Source organism: Microcaecilia unicolor, chromosome 9 (genome assembly GCF_901765095.1).
Source record: "Microcaecilia unicolor chromosome 9, aMicUni1.1, whole genome shotgun sequence".
NCBI classification, from domain to species: Eukaryota; Metazoa; Chordata; class Amphibia; order Gymnophiona; family Siphonopidae; genus Microcaecilia; species Microcaecilia unicolor.
The window spans coordinates 31573540-31591051 of record NC_044039.1 but is presented as its reverse complement, the minus strand read 5'-3'; the positions used below and the strand labels follow the sequence as shown (position 1 = coordinate 31591051).

The window sequence follows — 17512 nt, the reverse complement described above, 5'->3', positions numbered from 1 at the left end:
GCCAGAAGCCATTTCTGGCTAGTTAAATCTCATTGAAAATCAACCCCATACATTTTTAAATAAATAACTTTCCCTTTTCAAACTGTGACTGAAAAACTGCATTGAGCATCTTCTCTATTAAAAAGTTAAATTTACCGTATTGATGAGTATAGAACATCTGTTAATAAGCTGGTCTGTAATTCTGGCTTTCTGTATTAAATAGGAGATATTTTGGTGAGAAAATTGGCTTATATTTTGCCTGGTTAGGCTGGTATACAGGAATGCTCTTCCCAGCTGCCTTCACTGGACTATTTGTCTTCTTGTATGGAGCATTCACGATGGATCACTGCCAAGTCAGGTAAAGCAGTAAATTCTGTTCTTTGTGTAAGGTTTATAATTGTAGAGGGGGTGTGCGAGGAATAAGTATTCTGATTTTTAGAATGATTTTTGTAGAATACAATTCAACACACATGCATTTGGCAGTATATACTTGCTTTAATAGGGTATTATTTCAAACACATTATTTTAGTCAAATAAAAAAAAATAACATTCCACATGATATTCAAAGTGATTTAACTGGGGAGGAAGAGTTCCTGCCCGGTTAAATCACTTCTGGCCCTTAACGCTGATATTCAACAGCACTTAAGGGGATAATTACTCCTCCCCCCAAGGACAATAATAGCCCTTATCTGAGCCCTCACCCCTCCACCCCCATAAGCCTTCCTGGGTCTGAAATTTCTCTGGTGGTCTAGTAGGCTCTATGATGCCCCCTTGCATCTGCCTCTCATGGATCTGACCTCAAAATGTCCTCTGCGACCCCTAATGGCAGTTGCGTACAGCAAAACTGCCAATAAGGGTCATGGTAGCCATTTTGAGGTTGCCCCATTGTTGGCAAGAGTGAGTGGGTATCACTGCTGCCCATAGGACACTCTAGACCACCAGGGAGATTCCAGAGCACAAGGCCAGGGCTGCTAATGCCTTTGGAGGAACTGGAGGGAAGGGTATTGGGAGTAGGGGAAGGGAGAGGTTTTTGGAAGGGCTTAGGCACTTGATTCTGCTCATACAGGTCCTAACCAGTATTCAGCCAGGGCCAACATTAGTGTCTTATGTGGGTCCCAGCTAAATATAAGCTGAGGCCTGCATAAGCTTCTTCAGCCACCACATTTTGAATTAGCCCCTGGATATTCATTGCCAATGTCTGGACGTAGCCCAGTAGTGGAGGAGTGGCCTAATGGTTAGTGCAGTGTTCTCGGAACCTTGGGAGCTGGGTTCAGTTCCCACTGCAGCTCCTTGTGACTCTGCACAAGTCACTGAGGGGCCCTTTTACTAAGACGCATAGGTGCCTACGCGTATACAACACAGGTCAAATTAGAACTACCGCCCGGCTACCATGTGCCCAGGGTGGTAATTCTAATTTCCATGAATGTCCAAAAAGCAAGGCAGAAAATAATTTCTAACTGGCTGGTAATCGGCAGTGTACGCACCCTGACAATTACTGCCTGGTTAACATGTGAGACCATACTGCTAAGTCAATGGGTAGCAGTAAGGTCTCAGGCCCAAAATGGACGTGCACTGATTTTTATTTTGCCGCACATCCATTTTTGGAAAAAAAAGGCCTTTTATGCGTGCGTCCAATACACGCGTCTACACCAGTGCAGGCCATTTTCCAGTGCACCTTAGTAAAAGGGCCCCTTAACCATCTACTGCCTCAGGTACAAAATAAGTACCTGTATATAATATGTAAACTGCTTTGTTTGTAACCACAGAAAGTCGGTATATCAAGTCCCTTTCCCTCTCCCAGAATTTAATATCTGGGGCTAATTCTCCACATTGACTGCCATAGCCTGAATATTGACCAGACTGTGTTTACTAGGGTTGGGATGCTCCAAAATATTTGTTTTGTCTCATTTCCCATGTCCTTAGCTTCATTGTTCATTTTCTTTTCTTTTGGTTAGTCTTCATTTTTATTTTGGGAGCATTGTCGTTAATCGTGTTCACTCTTTCAAATGAATACGCTCTCTTTGCAAAAGTGTACACTATTATCAGCAAATGGAAAAATACAAAATGTGGTGGTTTTTACTCTTTGTTTTCATTTGTTAACTGTATAAAACAACATGGGATATGTCATTGACTTTTCCCACATCATTGCAAAGGATAGCCCATCCCTAGGTTTTACTTGAGTTAAACTAGTATGACCTCTAAATACAAGATGTCCCTGAGGTCATGTAAACTGAACTGTTTCGAGACTGGGATATTTGCTTCAGTACAGCAGATGAAGGTCTGAGAAATCAAAGAGAGCTTCTGGGCTCATTTTCAAAAACCTACCAAGAGGAAAGATAAACAGCTCCTTAGCAAGCTATTCAGTTTACGCTAATCTGTTAAATTCCATTCACTGACCTACCTACATCTGTGGCCCATGCCTTTTAATAGGCTAAGGCCCAGATGCATTAAAGTCGTCGGTAATTCCCGTTCCCTATCGATTCCATAGCGAATCGGTAGGGAACAGGAATTCACTAAGGAAAGGGAATGCAAATGAGCTACTAGTTGTAGCTCTGTTGCATTCACCATTACCTCGGTAGCCAGTCGGAGAATCAGGACATCCCATTCGGTTATGCTCCTCTTCCAGGTCTCTTCAGCCAATCAAAGCGCGTCTAGCTTGCTGGTGTCAGCTAAACGCACTCTGATTGGCTGAAGAGACCTGGAAGAGGAGCATAATCGAAAGGGACGTCCCGATCGACTCGTACGTCTCCAATTCCCTTCTTCTCACACAGCTATAGAAGGTAAGCAGTGCTGGGGAGACAAAACTAAAAAAAAACAAAAAACTGTGAAATACAAATAAAAGACGTCCCTCACAAGCGCAGGTAGAGTACGTCCATAAAGGATGCCCCTCACGTGCGCTCGCTGCTTTTTTTTTTCTTTTTTACCTTTTTTTGGGGCCCTTTTCCTTTCTGATTCCCTCACAGGAGCCCCAACGAGAGGTGCAGACTCCCGTTAGGGTTCCCACGGTAAGGGAATCGGAAAACGGTAGTGCATCTCATTATAATGAGCTGCAACGGTAGTGCAGCTCATTATAATAGCCTTTGGATAATTTGCATTCCGTTTCCGTTGCCTGCTACCGTGACAGGGAAAATGCCCTTAGTGCATGCCCCTGGCAAACTATTTGTGTTTTAAACTGGCTGGAACCAGTTTAAAACGCAAGTTGTGGGCTTGTTAGGTTTAGTGCATCTGGCCCTAAATGTATACAGCTTGTGCATTTAGAGGGGAAGTTATCAAGGTGCCTTAGGACCTTAAGGGGCTAATTTTCAAAGCACTTAGATTTACAAAGTTCCACAGGTTACAATGAGATACAAAGTATGCAGATGCATGCAAGCAGCTGATTACTATGTAAATACCAGAATGCGACTTGTGGTGTGCAAGGAAATGAGTCCTAGTTTTAGTAGTATGAGACTTCTACTAGGGGTATCATTTTGGAGATAGTGCCAGCAGGGCAAGAGCAACTGGGGACCAGTCCTGCCCTAAGACCACTGGACCACCAGGTAAAGGACTGGTAGGCCCATGATGGTGGTGGGGAGCATTTAGGGGAAGTAGGGAGATGCGATTGGGGGTGGGGGATTTGATCAGGGAACGGGCGATGCAATCGGTGAGGTGGGGGATGTGATTGGGGTGGGGGAGTTTTGATCAGGGGCAGGGAGTTTGATCAGGGGGCAGCAAGATGTTAGTGAGGGAGTGGGGGGGGGGGGGTGGAGTTTGATTGGGCTGGAGGGGATGGCACCAGCTTCAGTAGGCTCTGGCCTGGAAGCATGTGCCACACCTGGGTCTCTGGAATAATGCTGCTTGTGGGGTGACTCGCAAGCAGCGTTATTTATTTATCACGATAGTCAGTAGCTTCCTGGACTGTTATATCGCAGGTAGCTGACTCCCATGGTATATCAAGGAGCGGTAAAAGCTCGCCTTTTACTGCAGCTTGATAACATTCCCCCTTAGCTGGCTAAATTTAAGAGAATTGGTAGGGGCTGCTTTTTAACTGGTTAGATTTAGCTGGTTAATTTCTGAAGTTAGCTAATTAAAACTTTTGAAAATTCACCTCTTTGTTTTGAAAAGCGTTCTTCTGGTCTCCTCTGTTAGAGCAGATGAAAGACCTGCTACACAACTGCCGCATTAGTTGGAAAGCCTTTTTTCCTACACTGTAAATAGTAAAAGATCACAACATGTGACCCTTTGCTTGACAGATTTGATGATTTAACACAGGGATCCCTAAACTGAAATGACTGAGAAGGCTGAAGAAGGGAAACGCGTCAGCCCTTTCAATGATTTGAAATGCTAGGCAGGGTAGAGGCCAAGGTTCCCAGTGATATGGAACATTTCTGACAAATTGGCAATCCTGCCACATTCTTGGGAATCCTGCCTCCTGCTTTTCTCCTTTCCCAGTATCTTCCCTAGAGTAGGCAGTGGAGTAGGGGGTTGGGGGAGGGCTAGGGTGATAGATGGCAGGGGTGGGTGTGCGTGCTTCACAATCCCACACCCCCTCTCATGCCTTTCTCTTCCCCTCCCATCATTCTTCTCTTGCTTACCTCCCTCACGTTCTGTGCAGCAGAAACACATAGTAATCTTTGCTACACTTTTCTCTGCAGCGCTCACTACTTCATGATTCACTGAAGGTTTCAGTGTCTCTCCGTGGACTTCATCAACAGTAGCTAGCGATTGTAGAAGTACTCCTCACTGCTTATTGCTACGTCCGCTCTCTCTAGCCCCTTTCCACATGCAGCAGCAGCTCCAGAGGCTTCTCACTTCTGGGTTCACTGTAGCCAGTGAAACTGCCGCCCATGTTCTTGTGGACCTGCTCTCCAGCTCTGATAGCAGTTGGAGTCCATCAGAACTGCTTCTGCTGCTGCCTGCTCTCTTTGTGCCAACATTGCACATGAAGAAAACAGCCCCCTTCTCACTGGCAGTGAGAAAGGAGGGCATGGTGGTCTGGAGAAAAATCTCCGTGAGTTGGATTGGGCTCATGGGATGTAGATTGGGGACTACTGGCTTGATGTGAACATTGTTTTGGAAAATTAAAGTCTACATATTATTTGCAGACAGTTTCTTGTCTTTTCCAGTAAAGAAGTGTGCGAAGCCACCTGTATTATAATGTGTCCTTTGTGTGATAAATACTGTCCCTTCATGAGGTTGTCAGATAGCTGTGTCTATGCCAAGGTGAGTATGATGAGAACGATGCCTTCACTACACCACTCCTGGTAGGCTCATTCATCTGTGTTGTTGTCAACAGTGTCTGCTGGTCTTTCCCCTATTATGGTCTAAATGCAGACTGCGTTTACTAGCAGATAAAGAACACTTTAAATTCTAAAGGACTCCACCACTTAAACTCAGAAAATTACTTCATAAACATGTACGTGGTGACTAAATTGTGGTGACATCTGTTTTCCAAATTCTTTAATTTTTTTGAATTAGGGCAATTGAAAATAATTGAAAAATTTGGAAAACAGATGTTACCACAATTTAGTCACCAGGTACATGTTCACTAGCAGGTAGACATCATTAGTCTATACAGTGCCCCGCATGTTTCACTGATTGACACGTTCATCTATCGTGTCTTAAGACAATCACGAGTTAACCTCTGTCCACCTTATTATAACAGTTTTCCCAACCATCTACCACTTCCAGTAGTCTTATACTCAACCAGAGCAGGTAAAAAGCATACATGAGGTAGCTCTGCAGGGGCTGCTTCTTCCTTTTGGGGGGGTGGGAGATATGGATAGATGGATGGTTGGTCTTTCTTGGGAGGAAGGAGGGAGACCTAGCAGAAAACTAGTTTTCAATCATGAGGACCTCAAGTTCTGTGAAAGCCACAAGGGCATGACTTATCTCCACTATTAGAACTTACTTTGGCGACATGGTAGCATGGTAAAAACTACCATCCAGGACAAGTAGCTTTTAAAGCTAGCAGCTTTTGGTAAATAGGGTGATAATAGCTAATGAGCTTGTGATCATCCTATTCTAAAACTTGCATGCGCCTGTACTCTGAGTGCTAGTGAGCTCATTCTGAACTACCTAGCTGATTTGCATATACTCTACACTCCTCTCAACTGATTATCTCACCTCCTTCTACAATTTGACTGGAGGTCGTCCGACATTCTTCTTTTTGCTGTCTTAATCCTTTCCTTTGGAACATGCTTCTTTATGATCTCAGATTTGAATCCTTTTGTCAGAAATTTAATGTGAGCCTAGAACCCTAGGGGATCATTTTCAGCCCACGATGGTAAGCGGCTTGTAAACCGCTTCTAGTTGTAGGCTGTCCTAACTACAGGTATTCAGTGCTGGGGCATGCGTGTCTCCTGCCCTTGAATATCTGGGTATGTGCATTGACCCTGAAGTTAACCAGGCATCAGCCAATAAAGAGATCGGTGCCCAGTTAACTCAGCACATAAAATTAGGACAGCCTTTTTGCTTTTCTCACTTGAAGCGCTCGTGTAGGGGCCCTTTTACAATACTGCAGTAGAGCTATCGTGGTGTTGTCGCATGCCAATCCTGCACTACCTCCGGTCCACTGTAGGAAGCGGCAGTAGTGCCGCCCCCACCCCACGCCATTTCTAGCACGATGGGAATTATTTTTCATTTTTTGTGTTGGGGACTTATCCTATGGTAATCAGTGGTGGTAAGGGCTCCACCTGGAAATGGCCACACGGCAAGTGTACACTTACCACACAGCCATTTCATTTTTTTGGCCTTTTCAGTAAAAGGGGCCTTGGCACACGGCAAATCCACAATCTGATGCTACTGCAGGGCCCCTTTTACTGCAGCTTGGTGAAAGGGGCCCTTAGCCAGTTATCAGACTGAATATTACTGCTAACTAGCTAAGTTGCCACTCTGCCTCAACTCTGCCTCCGGACCACTCCTAACCTAACTGTTTAAGGTATGGCTGATATTCAATGGCACCACCCGGTTAAGTGTCGCTAAATATTGGCAGCTGGTCAACTTAGCAGCATTCAACTGGGCAGGAATCTCTCTTCCCTGGTTAAACTCTTTTGAGTATCGACCCCTGATATAACTTAAGATTGTTCAAATGGTGGATGATACAGAAAGAGCTGCATAAAGGTCTTCAAAGAGGCTGATTAAAAAATTAAAGTTGAATTATTTTTTTGTCTTAAAAATAAATGCCTCTCTCACTAGTGTTTGTCAAATTGCTCCGCTACACACGAACACGGAAATTAGTTGAGTTAAATTTGATTACTGTATTAATAACTTTACCACGTGCTGGGCCTGATTTACTAAGAGTTGTCTTCCATTCTGTGTCTACGGGAAAATGTTTAATAGATAGATGCAAGGTTTGCAAAAAACAGTAAATTTTATATCTCAGCTCAAGTTGCTGTTGATGCAATATGGGATATAGTTTGCAAATGAGTGCATAAGCAAGCGTAATTAGCTTGAACTTTATTGTATCATAAGTAGAAATAAGTGTGTTAAGTCTGTTCATATCTTCCTCAGGTAACTCATCTTTTTGACAATGGAGCTACTGTATTTTTTGCTGTTTTCATGGCAGTGTGGGGTAAGTCACTAATTACGTTGATAGTTTTCTTTTTCTTCTCAAAAAAGATATAGTGGAATTAGAAAAGGTGCACGAAGGGCAACGAAAATGATAAAGGGGATGGGACGACTTCCCTATGAGGAAAGGCTAAAGGGGCTAGGGCTCTTCAGCTTGGAGAAAAGGCAGCTGAGGAGAGATATGATAGAGGTCTATAAAATAATGAGTGGAGTTGAACGGGTAGATGTGAAGCGTCTGTTCACGCTTTCCAAAAATGAAGCTACAATGTAGTAAATTTAAAACGAATTGGAGAAAATGTTGCTTCACTCAATGTGTAATTAAACTCTGGAATTCATTGCCAGAAAATGTGGTAAAGGCAGTTAGCTTAGCGGAGTTTAAAAAAGGTTTGGCCGGCTTCCTAAAGGAAAAGTCCATAGACCGTTATTAAATGGACTGGGGAAAATCCACTATTTCTGGGATAAGCAGTATAAAATGTTTTGTACATTTTGGAGATCTTGCCAGGTATTTGTGACCTGGATTGGCCACTGTTGGAAACAGGATGCTGGGCTCGATGGACCCTTGGTCTTTCCCAGTATGGCAATACTTATGTACTTATGTACTTGCCAGGCACTACACATCCCCCCAAATTCTCTAAATGGCACTTAAAATTGTACGAGCAAATTTGGAAGGGCAGCCTAATTCGTGTATGCCGTTTAATTGAATAACAAGCCAATTAGCGCTGATAATTGAGTGCTAATTATCAATTACTGTTATTAACTAAACTTTTTAGTCATGGGGATATATGTGACTCCAAAAAGGGGGCACGACCATAGGTGGCTCATGGGCGGATCAGGGGTGGTGTTATAATTTATGCACGCTGTTAAATAAATAAAGGGGATCCGTACCTAATTTACACACGAGGATTTACCCCAGGGTTTACTTGATGCAAATTCTCACATAGGCGCTAATTCTATAAACGGTGCTTAAGTTTCAGCACCTCTTAAAAAATAGCGCTTAGCTTGTTTTTTTTTTCAGTGCTACATAAGTACATAAGCACCGCCATACTGGGAAAAGACCAAGGGTCCATCAAGCCCAGCATCCTGTCTCCGACAGCGGCCAATCCAGGCTTCAAGAACCCGGCAACCCCCCCCCCCCCCCCATGAATGCCCATTTCCATGCCCCTTTTTGCCTGCTCGTATTAAAATTAGCCTGGAATGACAATGCCATAACAGGACTCTGTAAGCCACATTGAGCCTGCAAATAGGTGGGAAAATGTGGGATACAAATGCAACAAATAAAATATTTAGGCGCAGTGCATTACAAAATATGCTTAGCAATTTGTTTGCGTAAATTTTGTCAATTAGTGCTCACTAAGTGCTGTTAACAATGCTGATTGGCTTGTTTAGCCAATTAAGTTATGACGCAGTTATAGAATCCACTTGGATTTCGGCGCAGAAGCTATGTGCGATATATAGAACCCAGGGGTTAGCGTGTGCAAACAGGCAAAGTATCACAAAAAGCTTTAACGTGTTTTGCAGTAGCCTGTTTTTCCCTGGCTATGCATGCATAAGGGCTTAACACCCTTTAGTAAAAGGGCCCTTAAATGAAGTATTTGACAACTGCCCAGCCTCCCTGTGGGTAAACATATACTCCGGTGATTCTATAAGTTTGGGTAGCTGTCAAGACCTATTGTTTTGCAGTGACCGCAGCTGCTCTTTGCCACCTCAGTGTTATAAAAATTCCAGAGGAACACAATACATCAGGAAAAATAATCACTATCGCTGGCCCTGAAAATCTCCACACAAGTATCTTTATGTTGACAATAACGCCTCAATTTTACATCAGTTTTCAAACAGCCCATATGTATAGGCAAAACAATCGTTTACTCATGGAAATAGCTTTGAAAACCATCCTTTTTATCAGGACATTTTTATTTATACTGAACAAATTCAGCAATATCAACGTGACTGGAGTTTAATTTTAAATGACTCAGCTACACAGTTGGTTACTGTAGAGACACACTGGTACACTTCAAATATGTCAGCATTTTGTTCTTCTGGTGTGAGCTGGAGATCGAACACCTCCACAGCAGTGAGAATTACTGACTGGGAACGCACCCACACATGTTACCTTAAAGCTTCAAACACATTGCCTTCTGTTGTTGGCTATTGGATGTGTGCTGCAGTCCTTAAGGTCAGAGAAGCTAGTACCTCTGAAATTAATTAGCTGCCTTCTGTAGATCATTAATTTTCATCCCTGCCAGTAATCAGTCTCCTCGCAGGGGCTCTCTTTTTTTCATGCCTGCCTGAGTTCTCTTGACTGCAGTTTTCTTGGGGATGATTTTATGCAGCTCTTAAAATGTGTCATACCTAGAAGTAATATTTGTACCCATCTTGCTCTAAGCAATAATAATTGAAAAGAAAAATGCACATTAAAATAATGGAATAATGGAAAGCTTTATTGCTAGAGAATAAAATAATGGAATAATGGAAAGCTTTATTGCTAGAGAATAAAATGCAGGAAGGCTGGTGGGTACATGTGTAACCCTTTCCTGCCTGGATCATTCTGTTTACTAAGGTGCGCTAGCATTTTTAGCATGCACTAACACTAGAGACACCCATATATTCCTATGGGTGTCTCTAACGTTAGAGTGAGCTAAAAACGTACGTGCAGCTCTCGGCGTTGAATATCCGGATATCAGCGCCTGGTTAACTTTAGCGCATAAAGGGGGTTCTTTTACTAAGCTGCAGGGAAAGGGGGCCTGCACATCACTGCGTGTTTTTCACGTGCACTGAGGCCGCCTTTTACTACAGTGGGTAAAAGGCTCTGTTTTTTGCTGGGAAAAAATGGCCACGCGGTAAGTGAACCACTTGCCGCATGGCCATTTCGGGAGGGGGGGGGGAGCACTTACTGCCACCCCATTGAGGTGGCGGTAAGGGCTCCCGCGCTAATCCGGCAATAACCGGAAAGCGAATACCATCAGGTAAACACCAGCACTACAAGAATTAAAATATTTTTGTAGCGCCGGAAATGGCGCAGGCTGGGGTGTGGGAACTACCACCGGGCTCCTGCGATAGCCCAGCGGTAGTTCTAGACTGGCGCATGGCAAGCCTGTTGCCGTGCACCAACCATTTAGTAAAAGGGCCCCATACTTTTTTTTTTTACTAAGCCGCATTAGCGATTCCCGTCTGCCAAATGAGAGGAAGCCCATAGGAACTGAATGGACTTCCTCTCATTTGCCGCACAGGGAATTGCTAGCATGACTTAGTAAAGGAGGCCCGAAGTTAGGACTTTATGTAGTTACTTAGCCAGTTAGCGGACTGCAAATTGCCATAAACCAGCTAAGTAGGCACTCCGTCCATGCTCTAGCCCACCCTACACCTAATCTAACCAGTTAGGAGGTGGCTGGTTAGCAGCAATATTCAGAAGCACTAACTGTTTAGGTGCCACTGAATATTGAGTGCCAGGCCGTTCAGTGGGGTTCAACCGGGCAGAAGCCTTTCCTGACAGTTAACCCCTTTTGAATATTGGGCAGATAGTCTTTAAGGAGGCGATTCTATATATGGCACCTAAAAATCGACTAAGCATATTCTATAATCGCTTTAGTTCATATTTCAGCACCTAAATCTACGCGCATCCATTTACAACAACTAGGCCATATCTATAACTAGGATCGTACATTTTGGAATGCCCATGAAACGCCCATTTCCCCACCTATAACCACACTCATTTTTGCCTGTGCATGTTAGAAGTTCAGTGCACATCGTTATAGAATACGCTTAGCAAGTTATGTGCCTAAATTCTAATCCGTGCCAATTAATGCTCATTATTCCTTATTAAGTGCTGTTATCAGTGCTCATTGGCTTGTTAAGCTTGTTAAGTTACGCACATTGTTATTGAATCCACGCCAATTTCAGCGCAGATCTCTAGGCGAACTATATAGAATCCCCGGGGGTAAGCGCAAACACAAAAATCACAATAATAGCAAATTTACATGCAGTGATAAAAAAAATAACAGAAAACACATTCATTTATTTTTCTCTTTTACCCCTGCATACTTTTAGAGTTCATTTACTCTCAGATGTAGGACCCCTCTTGTTCTCCTCTCTTTGGTGATCCCAGAGATGTCCTCTGTATCCCCTTCTGTTTCTTAGGACCAGGATCTCCTATTGTTTCTCATGTTACTTCAACTGCTTCCCTCCTTTTCCCTTCTCCTTAGAAACAGTGGTGGGCTGGCTGATTCCCTGTTCCACCGTACACCTCCAAGCAAATGCAGAAGCCTTTGCAACCCTGTTACTTTTCACCATTTTTTTCCCTCCTGGTGGCACAATGTCTGGATTAACCATCCAGTACTTGGTACAATGGCGGGGTATCACAGCCAAAGACACTTCCCCCTCAATGTATTACGCACCCCCCCCCCCCCCCGTGTGAGTCGTCCCCCCCCCTCCGGATGCAGCGGCGCATCTCCTCAAACCTCACCCCCACCCCACCCCCCGGGTGCATTGATCTTACTTCCTGGGGTGCTGGGAACTCTGCTGGTTCCCTGCTTCCTCTGCCCTGGAACAGGAAGTAACGTCAGAGGAAGCAGAGAACCGGCAGAGCTGACAGCCGCGCGGCTGCTCCCTGCACCTCTCTACAGCGTGCACCCAGGGCGGACCGCATCCACCACCCCATCCTCGGTGCGCTGCTGCCCCTAACTTCCCTGGTTTTCAGCCTATTGCTCCAACTATTAGGCTACATGGCCCCATAAGGTGAGCTGAGGTTTCTTTCTCACTCTAACCACTACAAATTATTATCTGGTGTGGTTAATTTCCCTCTTATAGATTCAGTCACCCCAGGAAAATAAGGGAAATGGTCAGGCACACCAGAGGTGACCTCCATGCAACCTCCTCACTGAAGACTCCAGGAATCCCCTTAGAAATCTCAGATTTCTGTCTTCTTTTAAGGAACTTTTCTATGAAATCTCTTTGTCTTGCCCTTCTACTGTCTCCTAGGACCACAGGAATGTACCTTTGTTAGCCCCTTGCAGTGGCGTACCTAGGGTGGCTGACACCCGGGGCGGATCGCCGATGCGCCCCCCCCCTGGGTGCATCTTTACCTGCTGGGGGGTGCCGCGCTTCTGTTGGCAATGCTCATTCCCTGCTCCCTCTGCCCCAGAACGGGTTACTTCCTGTTCCGGGGCAGAGGGAGCAGGGAACGAGCGTTGCTGACAGACATGCGGCACCCCCCCAGTGGCGAAACGACGGACACCTCCCCCCCCCCCCCCCCGGCGAAATGACACACCCTCCCGGGTGCATCTTTACCTGCTGGGGGGGGGGGGGGGGTGCTGCGCGCCTGTCAGCTTCGCTCGTTCCCTGCTCCCTCTGCCCCGGGACAGGAAGTAACCCGTTCCGGGGCAGAGGGAGCAGGGAACGAGCGTTGCCGACAGACGTGCGGCACCCCCCCAGCGGCGTGCACCCGAGGCGGACCGCCCCCACCGCCCCTCCCTTGGTACGCCACTGGCCCCTTGCCTTCTGCTCCACTCTCCAGGAGAGCAGAAAAAGAGGTTCCCTTTTATTTGTGCTTCATTCCTTTTATAGTCTTGTGTTGTACTGCCATCTATTGGTGTCACCAAAATGCACAGTCCAAATTGGACTAATGAACAATCCTGATCCGGAGAAAGAACCAAAGAAGCATATCCCAGTATAGCAAGTTTATTCAGATTGTGTAGTCACCAGTGACCTGACGTGGACGTGTTTCGGTGTCCGCCAGCATCAGGAGTATGGTATATATTAAAAAAAAAACATATCAACATTTATATTTACAAACCATAAAGAAAAGTAAATAAAAAATGTCATGTAATAGACATATGAATAAAAAAAATAAAGCTACACTGGAATCAATTCTAAAATATATCAATTAAGTTTGAGACATTATTACATCAAAAAGCAAATCATGCACTGCCTTATTTAGAGAAAATTTGTTGGTTTTTTTTTTTTGTTATCCTATATAATAAAACTCATCCTCAACATTCTGAGGACACTGACGCCACTGTCAGGTTCTCCAGGCACTTCCTTCCGGTTCAAAGCCTTCGTGGTGGTGAAGCCACCGAAAACACTGTGTTGGGGTCCCGCCCTCGCGTCAAACGTGATGACGTCGAGGGCGGACCAATGGCGTCAGTGGCTTCACAACCAACGAATCAGCAGATTGAAGGTGGCGTGCCGAGGTCTGCAACAATGGCAGTCAGTGCCTTCAGAACGCCGAAGGGTTGAGTAGGGAGGGGGGAGGTTCGGAAGGAAACCGTGCTAGCGCCCGTTTCATTTGCGCAAGAAACGGGCATGTTTTACTAGTATTTAATATTATGTAAATACAATATCATATGGAAAACTTTCTCATGAAATACAGTACACATGGAGGGGCATTTTCAATATGATGTCTAAATCAAAAATCCAGTAGCGAACATGACCATTTTCAAACCAGAAAAACGTCCAACGTTTTGTTTCGAGATGGCCACTTACTAGATGTTTTTTTGCTCAGTGTATCTATCTTTTAGGACCATTTTTGGAAAAAATAAAGTCCAAGGGAAAAACAGACAAAAGCAAACCATTGGGATATATGGAGAGCCAGCATTCTTAGTAGACTGGCCACACAGACATCCCAGCAGAGCAGGCTGAAAATAGGCTACGTTTTCACCTTGAAACATAGGTGACCTCTTGTAAAATTACCTTCGACATGCTAAGTAATTCTGTTCTTGATAATAGCTTCCACCATTTTATCCACTACCAATGTCAGATTCACTAGTTTTGTTTCCTGGATCATCCCTGGATTCATAGGCGGTCGGTGGCCCAACTGTTTGGGGAGGCTAAAGGGGGCGGTGCCATGGGTGGGGCTTACATCCATAATTGTCTGACAACACACAGAAAAAAGAATAAATAAAAGTAAAATAGTCACAATTAATACCTTTAACAATTCAACATCAGATCCTCCAAAATAGTATAAAACCATGCCTGATGTTATGACAAACAAACTAAAATTAATTTAAAGTGTTGATGTCACCTTAGTACGGCCAACACACAATCTTTCCACTGCAAAACACTATACACAAATTTGTGCAAAAACACACTCAGAACCTTACCAAACCATAACAACACTAATTCCAAGGACAGGACGAGCTACAACCTTATGCATGGAAAGGCAGCACTGGAATTAGGCTCTAAAACACCAATACACTACCTAGTGAAAAAAACAAAACCAATAGGGCTGCAAATAGTACATGCTAGCAGAATACTGCACCTTGATCACACATGAAAAACACATGACAACGGATATGACACAAGGAACTTGAAATCAAAAGATATGAAGGCAAAATACTGAACTGGAAAGTTACCTCAAGAAGTCAGACTCGGCATGCAGCAATACTAGAGAAATTGAAACGTGCAAAATATCACAGATGCACATTCCAATTAATATAAATTCTGAATAAAATACTTTTTTCTACCTTTGTTGTCTAGCATTTAGTTTTTCTATTCGCTTTGGTCCCAGTGTCTTCTGTTTTATGGTGTCTTCTTTCCATTTGATATTTTTTCACTCACCATGTACACCATCCTCCTGTGTCTTTATGCGTTCTTTCTACCATCTGTAGCCCTGTCCCTATCCTTCCTCCAGTTGCAGCATCTGCTCTCATAGGGTTCCGATCCAGCCCTTAAATTCAGCAGTATCCCCTTCATCCATATTCAACATTTCTCCTCACTCCTTTCCCCTCCATTCATGTGCATTTACTTCCTCTGTCTTCCCACCCCTCCCCTCCATCCATGTCCAGAATTTCTCCTCTCTTCCCTGCCCTCCACTCCATCCATGTCCACATTTCTCCTCTCTTCCCTCTCCTCCATCCATGTTCCATGTGCATCTCCTTCCTGTCTTCCCTCCCCTCCATCCATCCATGCCCAGCAACTCTCCTCTCTCCCCTGCCCTCCCCTCCATTCATCCATCCATGTCCAGGAACTCTCCTCTCTCCCCTGCTCTCCATCCATATCTAGCAATTCTCCTCTCTCCCCTGCCCTCCCCTCCATATTCAGTGATTTCTCTTCTCTCCCCTGTCCTCCCCTCCCATCCATGTCCAGTGATTCTCCTCTGCCCTCCCCTCCCTTCCCCTCCTATCCATGTCCGATTCTCCTTTGCCCCTGCTCTGTCCTCCCCTTCCATCCATGTCCGGTGACTTGCCCCAGCCCCCCTTTTCAGCCCTCCCCCAGTTTGAGGTGTAACCCAGCCCCACCTGCCTGTCCTCAGCTCCCCGAAAGCCCACCATTCCATTCCTGCCGCAGCCGCCCTGCATTTAAAATCTGTTATTTTAAGTTGCAGCGGCAGCTCGCCTCCAGCCTTTCCCTTCTCGCTTAATGTCCCGCACTCACGGAAACAGGAAATGCCTTATCAGAGGAAGGCGGGACACTGAGCGGGAAGGGAAAGACTGGACTCGAGCTGCCACTGCGACTTAAAATAACAGGTTTAAACGCAGGGCGGCTGCGTCGGGAACAGAATGGAAGGCATTTTGGGGAGTAGAGGGCGGGCTCAGCCAGGGGGTGGGGGACGGAGGCGAAAGATACAATTTTTTCTTGGCTGTACCGGTGGGGCCACATTGGAGGAGAGAGCAGGCGGGGAAGGTCACACCTGCCTCCCCAAGCCTCTTATACGGGGCGCCTATGCCTGGATCCCTTTTTGCATTGTATTGACTGCCCTACAGTCCTCAAATATAGTGCCAGATTGTAATGATAGATTACAGATAACCAGTGGCAGGTCTTTGAGAACTCATGTTTGAGGTCCTTCAGAACTCTGGGTTTATTACCATCAGATCCTGTTGATTTGCTATTATTTGAGACCTATCCACTAATCCATATTAACATTAATGCAGGTTAATGCACCACCTCAACTTCAGGAAGACACTGAAAACCACCTTGTTTAAGAAGGCCTATTCCCCAGGCCCAACCTGATCTTCTCATTTTTGCGACACACTGAAACGATGGATTGTACCTGGACTTCCTTCTTATATCTTTGTTTCTCTTATTCATGCTACTTATATGTTTAGTATTATATTGTATTTTGTATTTTACCCAACCGGAGCCTGTCTCTACGGTATTGTGTAAGCCACATTGAGCCTGCAACTAGTGGGAAAATGTAGGGTATAAATGTGTTAAATAAATAAATAAATAAATAAATGAATAGGCCCCGTTAAAAGTAATGAATTTCATAATAATTAATATGTGTTAACTTGTGTTGACATTAGTGTGGGTTGGTGAGTAGGCCATTAATTTGTCAGTATGCTGTGTACATATTCTCTATGCATATATTGCTTTGATGCATTCATCCTTTACTGGTGTCATGATATACATTAATTTGCCAGATTTGTGTATAAAAATAGCCTCCCTGTTCTTTTTCTAATGTAGCCACTGTTTTTTTGGAGTTCTGGAAACGAAGACGGGCAGTCATCGCTTATGACTGGGACTTAATAGATTGGGAAGAAGAAGAGGTTTGTATAAATAGTATGTTCATATAGTTTGATTAACATGATCCTACGTGTAAACTTGTGCTGGAATTACATCTGAACATAATAATAGATGAAGAAACTCATTGAGCCAAATTTATGGATCAGGCAAAATTAGGGCAAAAAAAGCAATGAGCCTGCACAAGCTCCTTCTAGTGCCAGACACTTTATATAAAACCAGGGCTTTTTTTGAGGGGGTACTTATGGGGTACTAAGTACTGGCACCTTTTCCATTGTCTGCTAAAATTGACTCTTGCACCCCAAGCTTTAATGAAAGAGCTCAAGCCCTACACACCACTGGTTGCAGGGGGCCTGGTAGGTTGGGTCTCTCACTGATCACTCTGCCCCTGAAGAGTGGCCTAGCATTTGAGTTCTAGAAAAAACATACTGTATAAAACAGATGGGTTTTAGTTTGTGAGGTGACTCTATAGGGTACAGAGACCACCTTTGGCAGCCCTTGCCCCAGAGTCTGCTTTCAAACAGGCCAAGCACTT

The 17512-nt window shown here is 44.6% G+C and overlaps 1 protein-coding gene across 1 annotated transcript in view; it reads left to right on the top strand.

The window, feature by feature from the left end:
- ANO4 (anoctamin 4) overlaps window positions 1-17512 on the top strand; it is a 223269-nt gene that overhangs the window by 147043 nt on the left and 58714 nt on the right. Inside the window, exons 12-15 of the mRNA XM_030214891.1 lie at window positions 203-337; window positions 5082-5178; window positions 7468-7528; window positions 16921-17003. Of these exons, the coding sequence (XP_030070751.1) occupies window positions 203-337; window positions 5082-5178; window positions 7468-7528; window positions 16921-17003 (376 nt within the window). The remainder of the gene's footprint in view (window positions 1-202; window positions 338-5081; window positions 5179-7467; window positions 7529-16920; window positions 17004-17512) is intronic.